At 43.5% G+C, this 20,340-nt stretch overlaps 1 protein-coding gene across 2 annotated transcripts in view; it reads right to left on the bottom strand.

Moving 5' to 3' along the window:
• RPRD2 (regulation of nuclear pre-mRNA domain containing 2) overlaps positions 1–18,352 on the bottom strand; it is a 50,089-nt gene extending 31,737 nt beyond the window's left edge. For both annotated transcript variants that reach the window (XM_074939051.1, XM_074939052.1), the window contains exon 1: positions 17,734–18,352. In XM_074939051.1, coding sequence (XP_074795152.1) covers positions 17,734–17,935 — 202 coding nt within the window. In that variant the 5' untranslated portion in view covers positions 17,936–18,352. The remainder of the gene's footprint in view (positions 1–17,733) is intronic.
• Between the last annotated feature and the right edge of the window lie 1,988 nt (positions 18,353–20,340).

Below are 20,340 nucleotides of genomic sequence, written 5' to 3'. Positions count from 1 at the left end.
AAACACAAAATGAAAAAAAATTCAGTTTTACTGCAAAGCAAAGAGTACCATTAGCATTTCTGATGAAGTGTTATAAATGTGTGATGATTTTTTTCAGCAATATTTCTATTAATGGTGCAACGGTAACAAGACAGGACTAGGAGTTAAAACAGGGGACTGGGAGTCAGGATACCCAAATTCTATGCATCGCTCTGACAAAGATTTGCTGTGTGATTTTGGGCAATCACTTCACTGCCTCCATTTCCTCATCTGAAAATTAGGTACAATACTAATTTAGCTCAGGTATGTTGTGAAACTTCATTTTGGGAACTGGTTCAAAATCCTTGCATGAAAGGTGCAACTAAGTGAAAGCATTCTCCCTACAAGTACAAAGTCTCTAGTCTAAAGTTGGCCATATATGGAACCTAAATAAACAGCGAAGGGTCACTGACTTCTTCTAACTTTTGTAATTTTTACTCAGCTCATGGGACCATATGATCAAAAGACTACTGATATCAAAGGGTGGTAAAAGGTCAAAATAAATATTATATGGTGATCTTAGACGGAGAAAAGGCCAGTTTGGCCCAGAAAATCTGCATAGTATGCAGCCTTTACAGTTTTTGAAGAAGCACTGTAGTTTGCAGTGTTTTTGGCTGCCCTGTTATGAAAAATATTTTACAGAAATTTCATTAAGTAATTAAGAAGCCTGCTATATCTAAAAAATAATCACTCATATAGGGTCTCTTTGGCTGGACAGCTAGCCTATAGCCACACTGAGTGCAGTGACTGGAACAACAATATTACCAAAGAAAGTAACAAATAATTGACAGATTTTAACCTGAAAAGTAATTGGATTACACTGGCATATGGGAAGCAGTTACTAAATAGGAGCATTGTCGATTTGGAAAGCTTGTTTATCTGAAAGTTTTGCACCCAAAATAGCTACAAACACCACCTACAATTATTTAAATAGTTAACAAAATTTAGTTTTTCCTCATTTTTCAATTTGCTCGCTTTGTGCTTAAGAGTGCTTCGTGTATAATCAGTTTACTTGCTTTCCCTTGTATAGCAGGTTCTCCCCTGAAGAAAAGATCCTTATAACCAACAACAGAAAGCAGTGAAAAGTCATAAAAATATTATTAAAGAATTTTTTCAGTTTTCAGTATATATTTGAAGAGGGCTTTAACACATATGGGATTTTAAAATGGAATTTTTGAATTGATTCAAGCTGACACACTACAGTACCAATTATTAGTACAGAGAAGTATAACCTAATCTAATTTTGAGCTTTATACTGCAGCCCATCACCACAGAATGTGAGAACGTACCACATATTTAACGCCAGAATTATTGTGTGAGATCCACATTTACCATCACCTACCATCCTAACCCCACTCACTGTTTCAACCTCTTTCTTTCCCGGAGGCTTCCACAATCTCCCCACCTTCCTTTCCCATTCACTCCCTTTGCAAAAGTCACACAACAAAGCACTTCTCTGGTTGTGGAGGGATGGATATGGCACCCTCTGGAAACTATTTATACTGCACCTTCATTCAACTCAGGGTAGTTACAATGAAGTGAGCTGTAGCTCAAGAAAGCTTATGCTCAAATAAATTTGTTAGTCTCTAAGGTTTCAGAGTAACAGCCGTGTTAGTCTGTATTCGTAAAAAGAAAAAAGAAAAGGAGTACTTGTGGCACCTTAGAGACTAACCAGTTTATTTGAGCATGAGCTTTCGTGAGCTACAGCTCACTTCATCGGATGCATCCGATGAAGTGAGCTGTAGCTCACGAAAGCTCATGCTCAAATAAACTGGTTAGTCTCTAAGGTGCCACAAGTACTCCTTTTCTTTAGTCTCTAAGGTGCCACAAGTACAGTACTCCTTTTCTTTTTGCGGATACAGACTAACACAGCTGCTACTCTGAAACCTAGCAAAGAAAAGCTCAGCCTTACCAAAGAAGTAAAGTGTACTGCTTCCCTGCTCCTCCTCACAAAGAGCAAGCTGATAAGAGCCAAGCAGGCCAGTCCTCTGCTGCTTTCTTTCTGTGTGCCTAGTCCATTTACTACCTCCTCACTTTCCTCCCTCTTCCCCAAAGAATATATACGCATTGCTGCTTGTGCGCGAAGCACTTTCCCAGCAACAGAACTGCAGTGATACACAGGCCTCGATCCTGCTGCTCCTGTTGGGCCATGGGAAAAGCATGGTGTTGAAACAGAACAGGTGTAAATCTTCTGCTACTTATGAAAAGTTGATGAAAGGCAAAATGATTGTGCCTTTGGTGTACCTATATAAAGCTCTTTCCCTACAGTCCGGCCAAGCAATACAGTTCCAGCTAGGTCTGCCCTAATTTCACTATGCTCCTACCAGCACCACTGAGGAAAGGACCGTTCATCAGAGCAGTAGCACAGGTGCTACCCTCTCCTGCAGGAAAAACAAACATTTTCCAGAGGGAAGTGGCATATACCCCATTAAAAGCCACTGAACCATCACGACAGCAGCCTCAAGAAACCTTTCCTCACATTGTTGATGCTTTTCCAACAAGGTATCATATACATGGTCATATATAACGGCACTCTGTTAACATGCAAACAGAATGTTGTGTTTTTTTAAATTCCACAGTTGTAAACTTCTTTCAGACTATTGTTCCGAGCATGATTTTTCATATAACCATAACTCCACTAAACCCATTTTAGCAAAATTACTGCTACTGCAAACGTGAACTAAATTCAGGAGGCATATTAAAAGAGCTGCATAATGACATTTCTACAATGCACTTCTTTAGCAGAGGCAGAACGGTTCATATAGTGTTCAGTTAAAACATTTCTATCATCATAATGGGGAAAGCTCTGAGAAGGAAAAATGTTGCCCATAATTTTGTAACTTCAGTTATAAAGCATATGCAAAGAGGCCTATCCTGTATTGTGCTTTAACCAAAGAAGAGCCCTAGATTTCTCACATCAACACTTAGATATTATGGTTATTAGCAATACAGAAAATACTAACATAAATCTCCTAATACATGAAATATCTCTTCTGCCCCGCACTCCCCTGGCTATTGTGTTGTTCCCTGCTGTGTCACTCTTTTTGGGCTATGCAAGAAGTGCTAGATGCAGCTTATTTTATTTTGCTGCACTGCAACTGGCCTGAACAAGTCATGATCCAGTAGCTAAATATTTTAACTTTCAAAAGTAAGAGTGTTAGGAGAAATATATAGATTTTCATTTGATGGCATTGTTCGATGAGATATAACTCACTGTTTACTGCATTGCTCTCATTCCATACCATGTAAACAGTCAAATAATAACAACAACAAAAGTTTATGGGAAGCAGCTCAGGACACCTCCTGCTTGAACAGATGACCAAAGAGAGTCCCTTGGACCCATGTCATCTATTTTCTGATTTTGTAACAGCAGAACCTCAAAATTACAAATACCTCGGCAATGGAGGCTGTTCGTCACTCTGAAATGTTCATAATTCTGAACACTGTTGTTTTCAAAAGTTTACAACTGAACATTGACTTAATACAGCTTTGAAACTTTACTATGCAGAAGAAAAATACTGTTTCCCTTTATTTTTTAGTAGACTATGTTTAACACAGTGTTGTACTGTATTTGCTTTTTTGTGTGTCTCTGCTGCTGCCGATTGCGTATTTCCGGTTCCAAATGAGGTGTGTGGTTGACTGATCAGTTCGTAACTCGGATGTTCATAACTCGGAGGTTCTACTGTACCTCTAATCTACCTATGGTGAATTGAGAGGTATTCACTTACAGTGTCTCTTTAACATGTTGGATAACATGATCTAGACCAGGCAACAGGCCTCTATGGATATGACTACACTGTAATAGAAATACTTGCCACTCGCCCATGTCAGCTGGCTTGGGCTCCGGGACTATAAAATTGTTGTGTAGATGCTCAGGCTGGAGCCTGAACTCTTGTATGCCATGAGGGGGGAGGGTCCCTGAGACTGAACATCTCCAACTCAATTTTACAACCCCGCAGCCCAAGTCAGCTGACATGATTCAGCTGTGGCTGTTAAACTGCAGTGTAGATATACCCTATAGAGCCTAGAGCCTTGTCTACATGGGGAAGTTTTAGCAGTCAACACTATACTGGCATAACTCCCCCCCCACCCCCAAACACACACACAAGGACACGTTTATTCAGGCAAAAGACTGGCCTTTTTCATTTTAGATTACACTCCTTCCCAAACAAGCACCTAAATGAAAATTTCAGAGTAACAGCCGTGTTAGTCTGTATTCGCAAAAAGAAAAGGAGTACTTGTGGCACCTTAGAGACTAACCAATTTATTTGAGCGTAAGCTTTCGTGAGCTACAGCTCACTTCATCCGACGTCCGATGAAGTGAGCTGTAGCTCACGAAAGCTTATGCTCAAATAAATTGGTTAGTCTCTAAGGTGCCACAAGTACTCCTTTTCTTTTTAGAGAGAATATGTTGCAGCCAGTTGAGAAATGCAATCACGCATATGTTGCAAATTTAAACACTCAGTGGCCAAGTTTCTTATATATTTGCTGCCTCTCATTTATTGAAACACCATTGGCCACACCCTATATTTCTCCCAAGGAATGAAGTTAAGGATGCTTAATGCAAACACTTGTGGGATGTCACTGAACCTCTGGAAAAGAGATGTAGCCAAATGAACCAATTACCTCTCTGCTTGCCTGCATGGAAATATCTAGAGAGGGGATCTACTTATGGCTATCAAGGGATATGCTGTGTTTGGTGACAAGATGATGGCGTCAGTGAAGGAAAAATATAGTGAGAAGTCTTATGATTTGTCAAAATGAGCTCCTCCCCCGGTTAAAGACAGTTTGTACAAAGCCAGAAAAAAATTCAATTAATTTCACAAGTCTCTGTCTGATGACTGGCAAGCTGTAGCACATGGCAACATCACAGTTGCTCTACTAGAATCAGAGTGTAAGGTGAGAAGGGACCACCAGATCATCCAGACTTCCGGAATATCACTTGCCACTGACCACCACCCAACCACCCCCACATACCAAGCCAAGACCTAGAATTAGACCAAAACAGAACTGCCCTCAGGAGACTAAGCTATTGTGTGCCACAGGCTGAGAGCAAAAGGGACTGAGGTGAACCAATGCCTGAGGACCCTGCAATGGCAGGAGTTGATTAATAGAGATATAGACAGATGATCTTAAAGAATGATGTGTGCCCCATGATGCACAGGAAGATGAAAAAACCCAAGGTCACTGCCAATCTGAGTTGAGGGAAAATTCCTTTCCAACCTTGGTTTAGAAGAGTAAGTTATAGGTGTGCAAAGTGTTAGCTATAATCTCTAACATCCTATTATGGCATGGGCCCTGACTAACTAGCAGACTATGTCTCTTTCTATGAGCCCCAGTATGATAGACTGGGGTATGTCTGTGTCAAATTATGAACTCAATCATGTGTTGTAACCACCGTTTTTTTTCAGGGGCGACACTGTATTGCAACCTCCACTTTGGATTAGTGCCTCCATTTTGTAGTAGGGGTTTGATATTTAGTTGAATTACTACGTGAGAGAAGCACAGAGCAAACTAGAGTCAACAGCTCTCATCCCTCCACTACTAGCCTGTCCACAAAAACAGTCAAGTCTCTACATAGAACTCTAGTCTGGGGAAGGGGCTGGAGTTCTTGAGCCTGGGCACATTCCCTAGAGGAGTCAGAAACTATATTTAAGGGCTAATGGTCTGTGAGGACAGACCATCCATGACCTCATGCCAGACGGCCAGGGAAAGGAGAGGGAAGTCAGGAAAGTCTCCCTAGCCCAGCAGTTCTCAAACTGTGGGTCACGACCCCATAGTGGATCGTGACCCCATTTTAATGGAGTTGCCAGGGCTGGTGTTAGACTTGCTGGGGCCGAAACCTCAGCCCCACTAGCCGGGGCTGAAGCCCAAGGGCTTCGGCTTCAGCCCCAGGCGGCGGGTCTCAGGCTTTGGCTTCAGCCTCGGGCAGCGGCCTGAAGCCCTGGGGTTTCAGTTTGATTCAGGCAGGCTCAGGCTCCGCCCCCTCTCCTGGGGTCGTGTAGTAATTTTTGTTGTCAGGAGGAGGTCACAGTGCAATGAAGTCTGAGAATCCCTGAGCTTATGGACACTGACCAAACCCAGAACTCGTAGGAGGGTGAGATGAGGCACAAGAGGGCACATTCAGGACTGTGATATTTTCCAAAGATCTGCACCTCTCCAGTGCTGTTTAACACTAAAGTACCTGTGACTAAAAAATTCCTTTGCTAAGCCTGTATTCCTTGCTTGCCTGCCACATGGTTGCTGAAGGGATTAATTTAGAAGATCAGAGCACCCACAGTAAGGGGAAACTCTAAAGGATCATATACAAGTAACTGGGGGCCCAAGAGGGATGGGGGTCTAAGGAGGCCAGATTGTAGAGTCCCACTGCACAAGAAGGGTGTCAGACATGGGGACTGCACCTGGAAGTGTGCTTGAGAGATCCAGAGCTAGGAACAGTGACCAGTTATCACCCAGAGCCAGGAGGCTTAAAAGCTCATGGTATCCAGCAACTGAGTCCAATCAGAACAGACTGATGTCCATCCACAAAGGAGGAACTGGGCCAGGCTGCGACACACCAACAGCTGAGGAACTTACGTGACTAGATTTGAATTTTGGAGGACCAAAGGCAGGTGTTTTCCTGAGGGAGGATGGTCTTGGACTCTGGAATTTTTGGCCCTTACCAGTCTACCGAAACTCAAAGCCAGGACTTCTCCTTGAGGAGAGGGAAGGGGTAGTTTTTTCTTTATCATCAGTTCTGGTAGTGACATATTCCTATTATATTAGCTGTTGTAGGCAGTAGTTGCACCTATGCTTTTAATCCACTCTGTGAATGTGCCCATGCCATACAATGGGCACACTTATAAATCCCAACAGAACCATTAATTCTCACAGTGGTCAAGTCTACAATTTCATCTCTACACCTTTTGTCTTCAGAAGCAAAAATTAAAAATAAATTTATGACAACATCTTTTCAGCACTTAGCCATAAATTATCAAATGAAAAAAGCTATGGGACGAGTTAGTCAAAGCTAGTTTAACGCTGTTGGCACTACCTGTGGTGAACCTATTTTAAAGGGGTGTGTGTGTCAGATCACTAGTTGCAAAGAATTTGCAACAAGTGCGGGAATGTGTGCAATGATTACTTATTAATGTGTTTTCTGAAGCATTAAGTCACATCTGCTTCAAGACACTGACTATACATAGTCATTTAGGAAGACATCCACTGGAGAGCTAACTTCAAGACCTGAACATTTTACTAGACTCTAACAGGCCAGTGCCCAGTAAATAAAAAAAATTACACCTCCCAACTCAAGCTGTGCCCAAGAAGTCCCGAAGTAGTGATCTAAGCTGCTATTGCCCACTCAGCTCTAGTCTTTTTTATTAGCTTTGGCTAGTAGATGACAGGGGGAGTGCTATGTTCAGTACACAATCAGGAGAAAAGTCTCTTCTTCCCATTCCTGTCATTTCTGGCTGTTGAGGATGAGGGAGAGAAAAGACAAGGGTGGATGCGTGCGCTGGGGGAGAAGATGCGTGCGCACAAATGCCGCTTCTTTGCCCTCCCTTTCTCTATCCTGTTCTACATAGTTTTTCTGATGCTTTTCCTCTCCATTTGTGAGCTGTGTCAGTGAAGTGAAATGGATTATAATCTTGTAAATTTCCCTATGCTGCTCCTCTTACAGAAGCCACAGACATTGGCCTTTTGCTTCTGATGCTTCTGCAATCTCTTAGGAGAAGGAAGAGGCTCTTTATTCTTCATTCCCAGCCCCTCCCAAATAGCAGCAGAGGTTCATATAAGACTCTCTTCTACTGCAACACATTGCAGATCCCCAAATATAAGACCGGAAGCATCCTTTCTAATGGGATGGTGAGGTTAGATAAATTTATCTTTCTCCTTCTCCAAGAGCAACCCAGCAGCAAAAGAATACAGTCCACCCTCTCTACTACTCCTGCCCACAGGAGGGTCCCAGCAGGAGTAGCAAAATGAAATTTACAAGGCTCACTTTATAGTTCCCAGAGGGAAGTCTTTTCACTCATTACTGAATAGCAGAAAAGTAAAGTATTTATGGACAATCATTGTTGCTATTATTTAACACAGAGATTTCTTGCCATTTTCATTATGCTGTGTTAACTGCGGTTAACAGTTATGAAACAGGACACTCAAGTAGTTTAGGCCCCAAATTTATGTTTAATATAAAACCCGATATGAAAAAAGTTAAGATTTGTTATTTAATAATAAAAACAATTCTTAGCTCTTTAGTGCTTTTCATCCATATATCTTAACATGTTTTTACAACGATCAGTATCTTTCTCTTCATTTTACAGATGAGGAAACTGAGGCAGAGAGGAAATGACTTGCCCAAGGTCATTCAACAGGCCAGTGGCAGATCTGGGAATAGTGCTCCATCCACCAGGCCACTGCCTCCCACAAAAGATATTCTGAATTTAAACCTTCCTCTACAGTGCCGTAAAAAACAGCAGAATTGGGCTTAAAACATGACTGATATCTAAGATGAGTCAATTACAAAAAAAATTTAAAACAAGCAGCCAAAATTGTGAAGAGCAGGTCAAACTTTAAAATTCAGTTGTATTAATCTACTAGACAACTATTCTGCCAAATTAAGAGGGTTTACCATAATGCTATTAAAAATTCTGTACAACTTTGTTAAATCCATCCATTGGTCACTGGAAGCATTTTTGTCACAGTTGTATTGTCTACACAGACTGCCAGAAATCTTCCATACAATATCAAAAAGTTAGACCTCAAGAAAATTATAATAATTTAAGGATTTATTTTAAATAATTTGTTTTGGTATTGCCAGGGCCCCTGTCATAAATATAAAGGGAAGGGTAAACACCTTTAAAATCCCTCCTGGCCAGAGGAAAAAACCCTTTCACCTGTAAAGGGTTAAGAAGCTAGGATAACCTCGCTGGCACCTGACCACAGTGACCAATGAGGAGACAAGATACTTTCAAAGCTGGAGGGGGGGAGAAACAAAGGGTCTGGGTCTGGCTGTGTGATGCTTTTACAGGGGACAGAACAGGAATGGAGTCTTAGAACTTAGTAAGTAATCTAGCTAGATACGTGTTAGATTCTGTTTGTTTAAATGGCTGAGAAAATAAGCTGTGCTGAATGGAATGGATATTCCTGTTTTTGTGTCTTTTTGTTACTTAAGGTTTTGCCTAGAGGGATTCTCTATGTTTTTAATCTAATTACCTGGTAAGGTATTTACCATCCTGATTTTACAGAGGTGATTCTTTTTTACTTTTTCTTCTATTAAAATTCTTCTTTTAAGAAACTGAATGCTTTTTTCATTGTTCTTAAGATCCAAGGGTTTGGGTCTGTGGTCAACGATGCAAATTGGTGAGGATTTTTATCAAACCTTCCCCAGAAAAAAGGGGGTAAGATTTGGGAGGATTTTGGGGGGAAAGACGTTTCCAAACGAACTCTTTCCTAATAATAATAATAATACCGGTGTTAGACGTTTGGTGGTGGCAGCGAAAGTCCAAGGGCAAAGGCTAAAATAGTTTGTATCTTAGGGAAGTTTTAACCTAAGCTGGTAAAAGTAAGCTTAGGAGGTTTTCATGCAGGTCCCCACATCTGTACCCTAGCGTTCAGAGTGGGGAAGGAACCTTGACAGCCCCTTTAAGTCAAGTTTTAGGCTTCTTTAAATCAACCATCCTACAGATTTCTTCAAGTGGCAAATAAAGTCAGTTAGAACTAACAGCTAAATTCAATTAATTATGCCACAATCCAGCACTTGAAACCTCACAGCAGTTTTCATGATGTTGAACTTTAACACATGCACCAAGGCAGAAATAAGATTTATTTTTTTCAGTTAGGGTCAATTGGTTCTTCTAACCCTTCCAAATTACAAACTACAAAAAAAGTATGTTCAAATAAATCAGAGTTGATAAGGCTATATCTTTAGTTATACACAAGTCTTAATATGCAGTGTTTTAGTGATTAAAAACTACATCAAAATAAGAACACACACTGCACACTGGTTTTATGAAACAGTCATATGCAAAAAGAGAAGCAAATTTAAATCATTGTGTTATGCAACTGGTAAGCTGGGAATGCATACAGTTAACATACTGGGAGGTACCTGAATAAATTCTTATTATACATCAATGAATGAAGAGACCGTTTATTCGATCATGATGTCTCAACAAATTGTAAAGGAGACATCAGTTCTTCTCATGAAACAGTAAACTGTATTATTGATCTCACACTGCCTATGGCCAAATGTTTTTCAAATTCTTCTTCAATTGCACCTCCTGTGCTTTTTTTTTTTTTTTTTAAGTGATGTTATATTGCTTGATGGACTAACATGTCTCAAGTTAATAAATGCATGGTTTACTGACCTGAAAAGCAGTTATATTTAAGTTGTGACTAAATACTAAGCACACTGAATAAATTAGATACTCCTGTCAGAAAGTCTTTTATAATATAAAGAAAAGGAGGACTTGTGGCACCTTAGAAACTAACCGATTTATTTGAGCATAAGCTTTCGTGAGCTACAGCTCACTTCATCGGATGCATCCAATGAAGTGAGCTGTAGCTCATGAAAGCTTATGCTCAAATAAATCGGTTAGTCTCTAAGGTACCACAAGTACTCCTTTTCTTTTTGCGAATACAAACTAACACGGCTGCTACTCTGAAACCTTTTATAATATAGATTCACAGTAGTAAGTTTTGGAGAAAAAGTGATTCACAGCATTAAATACCTTACACTTCTATAAAGCAAATATTGTCTATTTTATTGAAACTTTCGGTTTTCACATAAGCAAGTGGTCATTGTCCTTATGATTTTACTACTAGAACAAAAAACTAGTGAAGAGGTAATTCAATCATGTGCTGACAGATATCCAAAATGTCAGCGCTAATTTTGCATTAAAAAAGGAATGGTTCCATTCAAATAGCATCACATCTTTTGTATAAGAATTAGATAGTACCTTATCTGTTAAGAGACTTAAAGTAGAGAAATGTAGAGGGAAAAAAATCTGCCAGGATTTTATAACACATACATACTATATGATATAAACAGAGGAAGAAAACTTTGGAATTAAAGAAAATAACTCAAATATCAAAACAAAAATCAATAAATGTTCTGTTTCAAGCAGTATCCAGAGAATGGTAGAAACCATTAGATGAGAACCTAGCCAAGGGTGTAAGACTGATTATATGATGGTGGGTGTAAGTGGGGAGATTTCTTCCTGACCACAGTTTCCAACCTGAAGCATGAAAATCAATGGTCTTTTTAAAAGTGCTGCTAATGTCACAACAGATGACATTCTAATTCATAGAAAAATTTCTAATTCTCTTATTCATATATTTAATGAATTTGTAAACCATAAAAAAATACTGTATAAGGCAAGTATTTCAGAAATACCACCTATAACATTGATCAATTTAATTTTTGTACAATGCTTCCTTTAACAGTGTCACCCTACTAAGAGATGTAAACACCAGTTCAATATAAATACAAGCAGTAGAGTCCTGCAGTGGGACTGGGATCCTGCAGGTCCCACAGAATTTGCTGTCTTAATTGCAGGATAACTATTCAACAAAAAAATGCAGGAGCGAATGGGAATTGTGAGGTGGGATTAAAAAAATTGTCCCAGACAGGGCTCTAACAAGAAGAACCCCATTTATTCAATCTAACTGGGACTCAGGCCGGCAGCCAGCTCCCCTCCCTCCCCCGCCCCACTCCCACCTGCCAGTGGCCACTGCCGATTAACTCCTCCCCTTCCCTCCCAGCGCCTCCTGAACACTACGGAACAGCTGTTTCGCAGCATGCAGGAGGCACTAGGGGGGAGGGCGCAGGGGGGGACAGGGCGCACTCAGGGTAGGAGGCGGAAAGAGGTGGGGCGGGGGTGGACCAGGGAGGGGAAGAGGCAGGGAGGGAGTGGGGCCTTGGTGGAAGGGGTAGAGTGGAGGTGGTGCCTGGGACTGAGCAGAGGTTGAGCACCCCCCTGGGAAAATTAGAAGCCACATCTGTGACTCAGGCCAGATCGGATAACCAAAAATTCGGATAACCCAGAGAATGGGAAAGTGCGAGGCTGCAATGCCATCTAGAGGGCACAGGAGAGATCGCCCTCTTTTGGATCTGTGCGCGCTGGTTGTTTGGTTAATAAGGAGAACTGGTTAAAGGAGGGTCGGACAACTGGATTCTACTGTACCTTCATCTTAATCTTATAAAAACTCTATTAAGAATTCTGAGACAAAGCCACTCCGTTATCTTATTAATTCTACCTTTTGCAAGAGGCTCTCCGAAAATAACAGCTATTAGATATTTTTACAGGCTTTTAGAGTAAAAATACATTTAAGAGCTGCAGAAAATAAAAGCAAATCAAATTTTCTTAATTATTACCAGCTATTATTTGTATTATCATGGACCAGGACTCCTTTGTGCTAGGTGTTGTAAAAATGGAACAAAGGGACAGTCCATGCCCCAAACTGCTCACAACCTAAGGGCAGGTCTACACTACGGGGTTAAGTCGACCTAAGTTATGCAACTCCAGCTATGTGAATAACATAGCTGAAGTCGACGTAGCTTAGGTCAACTTACTGCGGTGTCCACACCGCGTTGGGTCGACAGGAGAGTTTCCTTAATCTTCTCATTCTGGTGGAGTATCGGAGTCGACGGGAGCGTGCTCTGTGGTCGATTTAGTGGGTCTTCACTAGACCCGCTAAATCGACCCCCAGTGGATCAATCACCGCATCAATCCTTGGTAAGTGTAGACATACCCTACGTATGAGGCAACAAACAATGGGTGGATGCAGAGACAGGTAAGAGAGTACGAGGAAACAATGAGAAATAAATTGGCTCAGCATGATAGGCAGTGGACTCAGTACAACAGCCAGCTAACTATTGTCAAGTTTTTGTAGGGATGATAGAAAAGGAGAGTTTTTAAAGTGGAATCTGAAGGAGAATAATTAGTTTTGTGGTGTTTATGGGGAGTTCCTCTCAAGCATGAGGGGCAGCATGGAAGAAAGCATGAAGGTATCTGAAAATGTATCAAGTGGGTGATGGAAGCTGCATCATTAGGGCCTTACAAATTCATGGACCATTTTGGTCAATTTCATGGTCATAAGATTTAAAAAATAATACATTTCAGTTTCAGATACTTAAATCTGAAGTTTAACGGTATTGTAACCGTTGGGGTCCTGACCCAAAATGGGGTAAGTGCAAGGGGGTGTGTGTGTCGCAAAGCTATTGGGGGGGTGGTAGTGATACTACCACCCTTACTTCTGTGCTGCTGCTGGTGGGCAGCTGCTGGCTTGGTGCCCAGCTCTGAAGGCAGTACCACCGCCAACAGCAGCACAGAAGTAAGGGTGGCAGTAACATAAGAATGGCCATACTGGGTCAGATCAAAGGTCCATTTAGCCCAGTATCCTGTCTTCTGACAGTGACCAGTGCCAGGTGCTTCAAAGGGAATGAACAGAACAGGTAATCATCAATATCATAGCATGCCACCCTCACTTCTATGCTGTTGCTGGTGGTGGTGCTGCCTTCAGAGCTGGGCTCCCAGCCAGCAGCCACTGTTCTCCAGCTGCTCAACTCGGTGAAATCTGGTCTTCCCTACAACAGCCAGTTTTCACAGTCCATGACGTGTTTTTCATGTCCAATTTGGTAGGGCCCTATGCATCCTGGGCTGATGGAAGGCAGGAAATCAATGTCTCGATAGTGCATAAGTAAGAATATGATTTAGTCGCAGAGGTCATGGAAGTCACAGATTCTGTGACTTTACTGCATTTTCATGACTTCTTCGGCTTCAGCTACCAGTGACAGGAGATGTGCGCCCCCCTGCCCTCCTGTGGCTGTGCACCCCAGCCCCTGTAGTGCGGCTCAGGCTGTCAGTCCACACACAGTGGGGCTTCGACTGTCATTCCTTCCCTCCCTCCCCCCACACCCCCAGTTATTTTTAGTACAAGTCACAGACAGGTCACAGGCTACCATTAATTTTTGTTTATTGCCTGTGACCTGTCCATGGCTTACTAAAAATAACCATGACAAAATCTTAACCTTAAGCTTAAGAGATAATAGGTAGGGATAGGCCATGAAGCTCCTTCAAATTGAAAGTAAACAGCTTGTTTGACGTGATAGAGAAGGGGGAGCCAGAGGGGGGATGCAAAGAGAGGGATGACATGGTCTAAGAAAATTATCTTTGTGACAACATTCTGAACAGATATGAGTGGGGCAAAACTGCATTTGTCGAGGACAGAGAGAAGGATGTTGCAGTAATCAAGATGCGAGAGGACAGCCTGGACAAGAGTTTTAGAAGTGGATGAACAAAAAAGGCCCTATGTGGAAAATTAAATATAGCCTAAATGGGAGGATTTAGAGAGAGATCTGAGTCAAAGATGATGCCCAGGTTAGAGGCCTGAATGACAAGCAGGATGGTGGTGTTGTCCACAGTGAATGGGATTGGAGGTAGCAGGGAGGTTTATGGGGGAGGGGATTAAGAGCTCTGTTTTATCCATGTTGAGACGGAGCTGATGGCTAGACATTCACAAGTAGATGTCAGAAAGACCGAGATTTTAGTTTGGACAGAAGACAAGTCTGGAGTAGAGAGGTAGATCTGTGAGTCCTTAGCAGAGAAATGGTAGCTGAATTTTCTTTGTAGGTGAGATTACCCAGAGGTAAGGTATAGAGGAAGAAGGGGCTCAAGGACAGAGATCTGTGGAAACTACACAGAAATGTGCGGGTGATGAAGAGGATGATGCAAAGGACACATTGAAGGAGCAATTAGAGAGCAGAACCAGGAGAGGATACGGTCATGGAAGCCATGACAGACAGGATATAAAGAAGAGCATGATCAATGGTGTCAAAGGCAGATGACAGATTGAGGATGAGGATGGAGTACTGGTTCTGAGCTTTAGAAAAGAAAAGGTCATTAGAGGTTTTGACAAAAGCAGTTTCTTAAGAGTTAATATTTTGATTCTTACATGATACCATTAAAAAAAGACAACTTAACTACTTGTCACACTACCAAAACAAAAGAAAATTATGAACTACTCTATTTTGCTCTGCCCAGCAATCCCAGCCCTAGAAGACTCACTTCTCACTATGATATACATTTGAGTTCACATATCTGAAAATAAAGTTTAATTACAACCTTTGACAATAATAAACTGTTTAACACTTAAGTCAGACAACTGTATTGTTGAAAATTTCAACAATGAAGTGTTTTTTATGCTGATTAAAAGGCAAAGAAAATAGTTTAATTTTATATTTGAACCCTCATGCTAGCTGAGTTGCAAATGTCCCACTCTCACAAAATGTCCCCTTTACTTGCAGACTGCTCCAAAACCTTAATTTTCATTGACCTTTGTTGCAAGATACATCTCAGTTTATTCCAAATGACAAGCAAGTCTTGCTTTTGAGACTTTCAGACTGCTAGGAAGAATTGATGTGTGATTTTAAAATGTAAAAGTTATGCTAACTGAAGCAGTGTGTAATAGTTACTCGCCATAATCTCTGCATCTAGATAAATACCTGCAATTCAAGCCCTAATAACTGTACCTTACAAGTATCAAAATTTATAACAATTTACAATCTATTCTGCCAATTAATTCACAGCATTCCTCAGCCTGCTCAGATTAGAATAAGTGATGCAAGTGAAGGACATAGCTCCTGAATGAGGACTCAATCCTGTTTTCCTTCTGTAGAGAGCCCTCAAATACAATCAAAGTAAACAGGGAAAAAAGAAAAGGAGTACTTGTGGCACCTTAGAGACTAACCAATTTATTTGAGCATAAGCTTTCATGAGCTACAGCTCACTTCTAATCAACCCTTAAAATGGAGAATGAACTATTTCAAACATTTTTAAGCATAACATAAAAAGTTATAATGCCACTTTAATGTTACCTCCTTACGCCTGCAAAACTTGCTTTAGCTCATACTGAGACAGTACGAGATTTGAATGTTTTAAGGACATATGAAAGAGCAATTCCAGCAAAGATGATCAAACCATGTTTAGATTAGTGAAAATGATTAATCTCTCCACTGTCAAGTCCACAATACAACTACAGCCAGTGCTCTCTAGATTTGATTTTAATATCCAATACTCTTCCTCCTATCCACGTCTAAAGAGACTACTATTTTGGGAGTGGGGGAAGAAGCCTGTGGCTAGCCCCCAAAAATGAGAGCTGATGTTCCGGGAGGTTAATTTACATCCTTATTTTTTTCTTGGAATTGTATACTAAAATCTTTCAGATGCAACTATAAATAAGTACAGACCTGAGACTCTGGAGAGAACTCCTTAGTTACTGGTTAACATTGTAAGGAACATACACAGCAATGATAATGCCATATGATAAAACTGAGAGATTAGAATGGCTTGCCTAGAAGTTATGTGCTCCAAAAATTTCTTCTCTGGATAATTATGCCTCAGAGATCCTTAACTTCAATAAGTTTACTAAAGCAGGAAGAAGACTAGCTATCAATTATTAAATATATATTTGAAACCTGTGGTACAAGAAGGTAGTCGTCTCCCCTTCATCCTCTCAATACACTCCCTCTCTCCCTACCCCAAACATTCTGTTGCCTCCCATTACAGTTTTTGGACTTTTGTGAAGTTGTGTTAGAACGTCTATTACTGTAAATGTTATACACTCACATCCACTTCAAACTGAACATTTCCGCTTGTGAATCAAATACCACACATACAAAAATTCTAAGCAACGCAACAGATTTCCCAGACTTGTCCTGAACTATAAACGAAGATCTCAACCAATTTAGAAATTCACAGTAAATCACTGGGTTCCCAAATGATCACTACAAATTCATACGCAAGATCTTTTAAATTCTGAAACAGATCTATTTTAAAGAGGTACAATGGAAGAGGTACCATGCATTTCTATTATTTCTTATTAACACCACAAATCATCAATCAATAAATGAAAGAAATGGCATTTTTCAAGCTAAGAAAACCAACACATTTTGCAAACATCTCTGATTGTACCAGCTATACACAGACCGATAGTTTTGTTTATAGACTCCAAAGTATTTAAAACACAATAAAGGAACCATCTGGGTTGGAGTGGGGGTGGCTTAAATAACTAGGAGAAGCCACTGAGAACCTGATGCATAGTGAGGGAATATAAACAAGATGCAGATTAATGAGTCTGTAGGGTGAGAATCACAGGGTAAGTGACACAGGAACAAAGATATCTCAATAACTGCGGGGGGGGGAGAGGAGAGATTCATATCAGGAGATATGTCTGGATCAACAGGGTTTGGAAAATGGGGAGAAGGGACTAGACATGGAAGGCAAGTGAAAGGAAGAAAGGGGTTATTTCCCCAGAGTCCCTCACAGCCCCTAATGCCTCCATCCTAACCTCACTCTCCCAATTCAGCGTTCGAGTCTTGACCTCCTGCATAACACAGACCAGAGAACTTCCCCAAAATAATCCTTAGAGCATGCTTTTTAGGAAAACACCCAATCTCGATTTAAAAACGGCTAGCAACGGAGAATCCACCATGAGCCTGGCTAACCTGTTTCAATGGTTGGATGGGGAGTCATTACATTTGCCTCCCTCTCTCTCTCTCCCCCTCCCTCCAATGAAAAATTATGGGGTTGTGGTGCCTACTTTCCTAGATGCCCCGCCCCCCACATCTCCCTCCTGGTGCCCTCTTCGCTCATCCAGGGGCAGATAACGAGGCCGCGGTTCCTTTTTCTCAAGAGCCCCCCCCGAGTCCTGCTCCCATCCCCCCCCCGCACTCACATCTCCTCAGCCACTTCATCCAGTGATACACGATGGTGCTGTGGTGCCTCTTGTTCTCCAGGCACCAGGACGACAGGCCCTGGATGGACTCCATGGTGTTGGTGACCGACTGGAACTTCCTGTCCAGCGATGCCTCCAGGGCCCCCGCCGAGGAGGACGACGACGAGGAGGCCTTGCTGCTGCCTCCGCCGCCGGCCGCCATCTTCCTCCCCTGGTCGCACAAGCAGCAGCGCCGCTACCCTCCGCCGCGGCCGGGAGCGCGTGCACCGCTCAGCCGTCCTCCCCTCCCCCCTCGCCCGGGGGGGGAGCGTGCCTCCTGCGCGCGCGCCCGGGCAGAGATGGGCTGGGCTGGCCGCGGCACGGGTATGCTATATTTAACCAGGGCCGCTTCCAAAGAAGGATGCATGTAACGATGCACCCCTGCTGCGCCTTGTGCTAGGGCTTCGCAGCCCGGCTCCGGTCGTGCAATGCGGTAATACAAGCAGGGCACCCGTGCAGCCCCTGCGTGCTGGGGTTTCCCAATCGCCCCAGGGTGCACACCGCAATGAGCAGCAACGCGCCTCTGCCCTGGGGTCCCTACGCCGCCTCCATGCCGTGACGTTCAACCCTAGCCCCCTTCGCCTGCACGCAATCCACGCGCGCAACCCGCCCAACGCCGCGCGCGAGGGTCTCGGCACCCCCCCCGCAACCGCAGGCAATGCAACAGCGAGCAAAGCAAACACGCCCCCCCCCCCTCCAGCAAATGGAGCGGCTCTATCCCCGCCCCCTAGAGCGGGCACAACGCACAGAGGTGAAACCCCCTCACGCTGAACTGGGCCCGGCCTGTCCGGGGCCGGAGGCGCGACAGGCCGCTACACGCCTCCTCTCTGTGGCACACAGGGGGTCGCTCTGCCACAGCCCCCCGCCCGGCCTCTCTCACGGGCACGCGCCCCCTCCCAGTCCCGAGACCCACGGGCCGGGCCGGGCGCGCACTCGCGCGAAACGGTGGGAGCGTCGCGCGGCCGCCACTGGTCGCGGGAGCGCGCGACTCACGCTCCCTCCCGGGGTACGCGCCGCAACCCCACCCCCTCGCTCTCTGCGGGGCTTGTAACGGACCCCTTCCCCTGAAGGGCCCCTCCTGTGCTCGCTGAGCCGCTAACCGATTAGCCGGCTGCCAGGGGCTGGTTATTCTCCATCCCCAACACAGCTCGGAGGCCGCCCATCTGCCGCCATTTTGTACTAGGTTTCTCAAGTTACCCTCAGAACCACAGCCACCTAGTACGCATGCGCCAACCCCTCTCGGGACGCTGCCAACTACGCACGCGCCGAGCCCCTCCAGGCGCAAGATGTTCACGACGCACGCGCCACACAGGGGTTGCGCATATGCCAAACTTCTCGTCAGCGTCGCGGAGCATACTGGGCATGCGCGAACGTGACCGCGCAAACACCCCATCCCTCCCAATTGATTGTGCGCAAGCTTGAGGAAATCACGTTCCTGCGCATGCGGGCCGCTCTCTCTAAAACAAGCGCCGGGCGTGCGCCGTGAACTGAGGCGCTCTTTCCTATCACTGCGCATGTGCGAAGTGTAGGGGCTAGACCTGAGGCGGGAAGGGAGCGCGAACGATTGACCGAGGCCTTCCCCCGCCCCTGGGGAAAGGGTCAAGGGTGTCGGTCCAATCAGGGCTTCCCAGCGCGAACGGGGGAAGGAGGCAGCTGCCTGGGGGCTGTAGAATGAAGGGCGGGGCTATACTCCCCCCCCCCGACCATGCTCCCAGCATCCTTTCTGCTTCTCCCCCCCCCACCTTGACCATGCTCCCAGCATCCTTTGTGCTCCTCCCCCACACCCACGTGCCTGATGCTGCCAACATTTGTTACACTTCTTTCCCCACACCTGCCATTAACCACACGCCTGGCATCCTTTGCATTTCCTTACAGCATGGCCATAGTCCCAGCAGCTGTTGTGCTTTCCTCCCATCTTCATGTTTTTTCTCCCAGCAGCCTTTACAGCTGGGCACAGGCCCTGCTGGCCCAAGTTGTGGAAGAACACTTATGCTCTTTGTTTCTCCCCACCACCTTTTTGGCCTGCAAACCTAGCACCCTCCCCTCTTCTGCCCAAGAGAGCAGCATCAAAAACACAACTGGCCCAGCTCATTCAGCACTGGCACCATTTTGCAAAGGCACCCCACATCAATGGTAGAACCTGCACCAGGTGGTTTGTAGAAGAGAGCAACAGGTGGTTTTACTGAGCAGAGCCTGCCACAGAAGAGATTTTAAAAAAAGAGGATAAACGTAGAGAAACAAGTTACCATTTTTAAACGAGTAATTATCTAAACTGGTAAAAAAAATTTTTTTAAATCAAGCTCTTACAAGAGATAAACCCTCTCAATTGCTTCATTACAGTACATTTTAAAACCAACAATTAAACAGACAATACTGATTTACAACCAAAGTAGCAAAGCCTTAGCTGAAGGAGAAAAGGATTCTAATACTGTATTGTCCTCAGCCAAAATAAAAAAACCAAGCAGCACAAATTGTTAAAAATTAAATGTTAAGATTTTGTTATTAAATTAAGATGGCTCAAGAAACAATATCTGGTTTTTAAAAAATATGAATAAGATTGTCTCTTTA

This window comes from Natator depressus, chromosome 24 (genome assembly GCF_965152275.1).
Source record: "Natator depressus isolate rNatDep1 chromosome 24, rNatDep2.hap1, whole genome shotgun sequence".
Classification (NCBI taxonomy): Eukaryota; Metazoa; Chordata; order Testudines; family Cheloniidae; genus Natator; species Natator depressus.
Note: the sequence above shows the minus strand (reverse complement) of the source record. Positions and strands in the feature narration are given on the sequence as shown.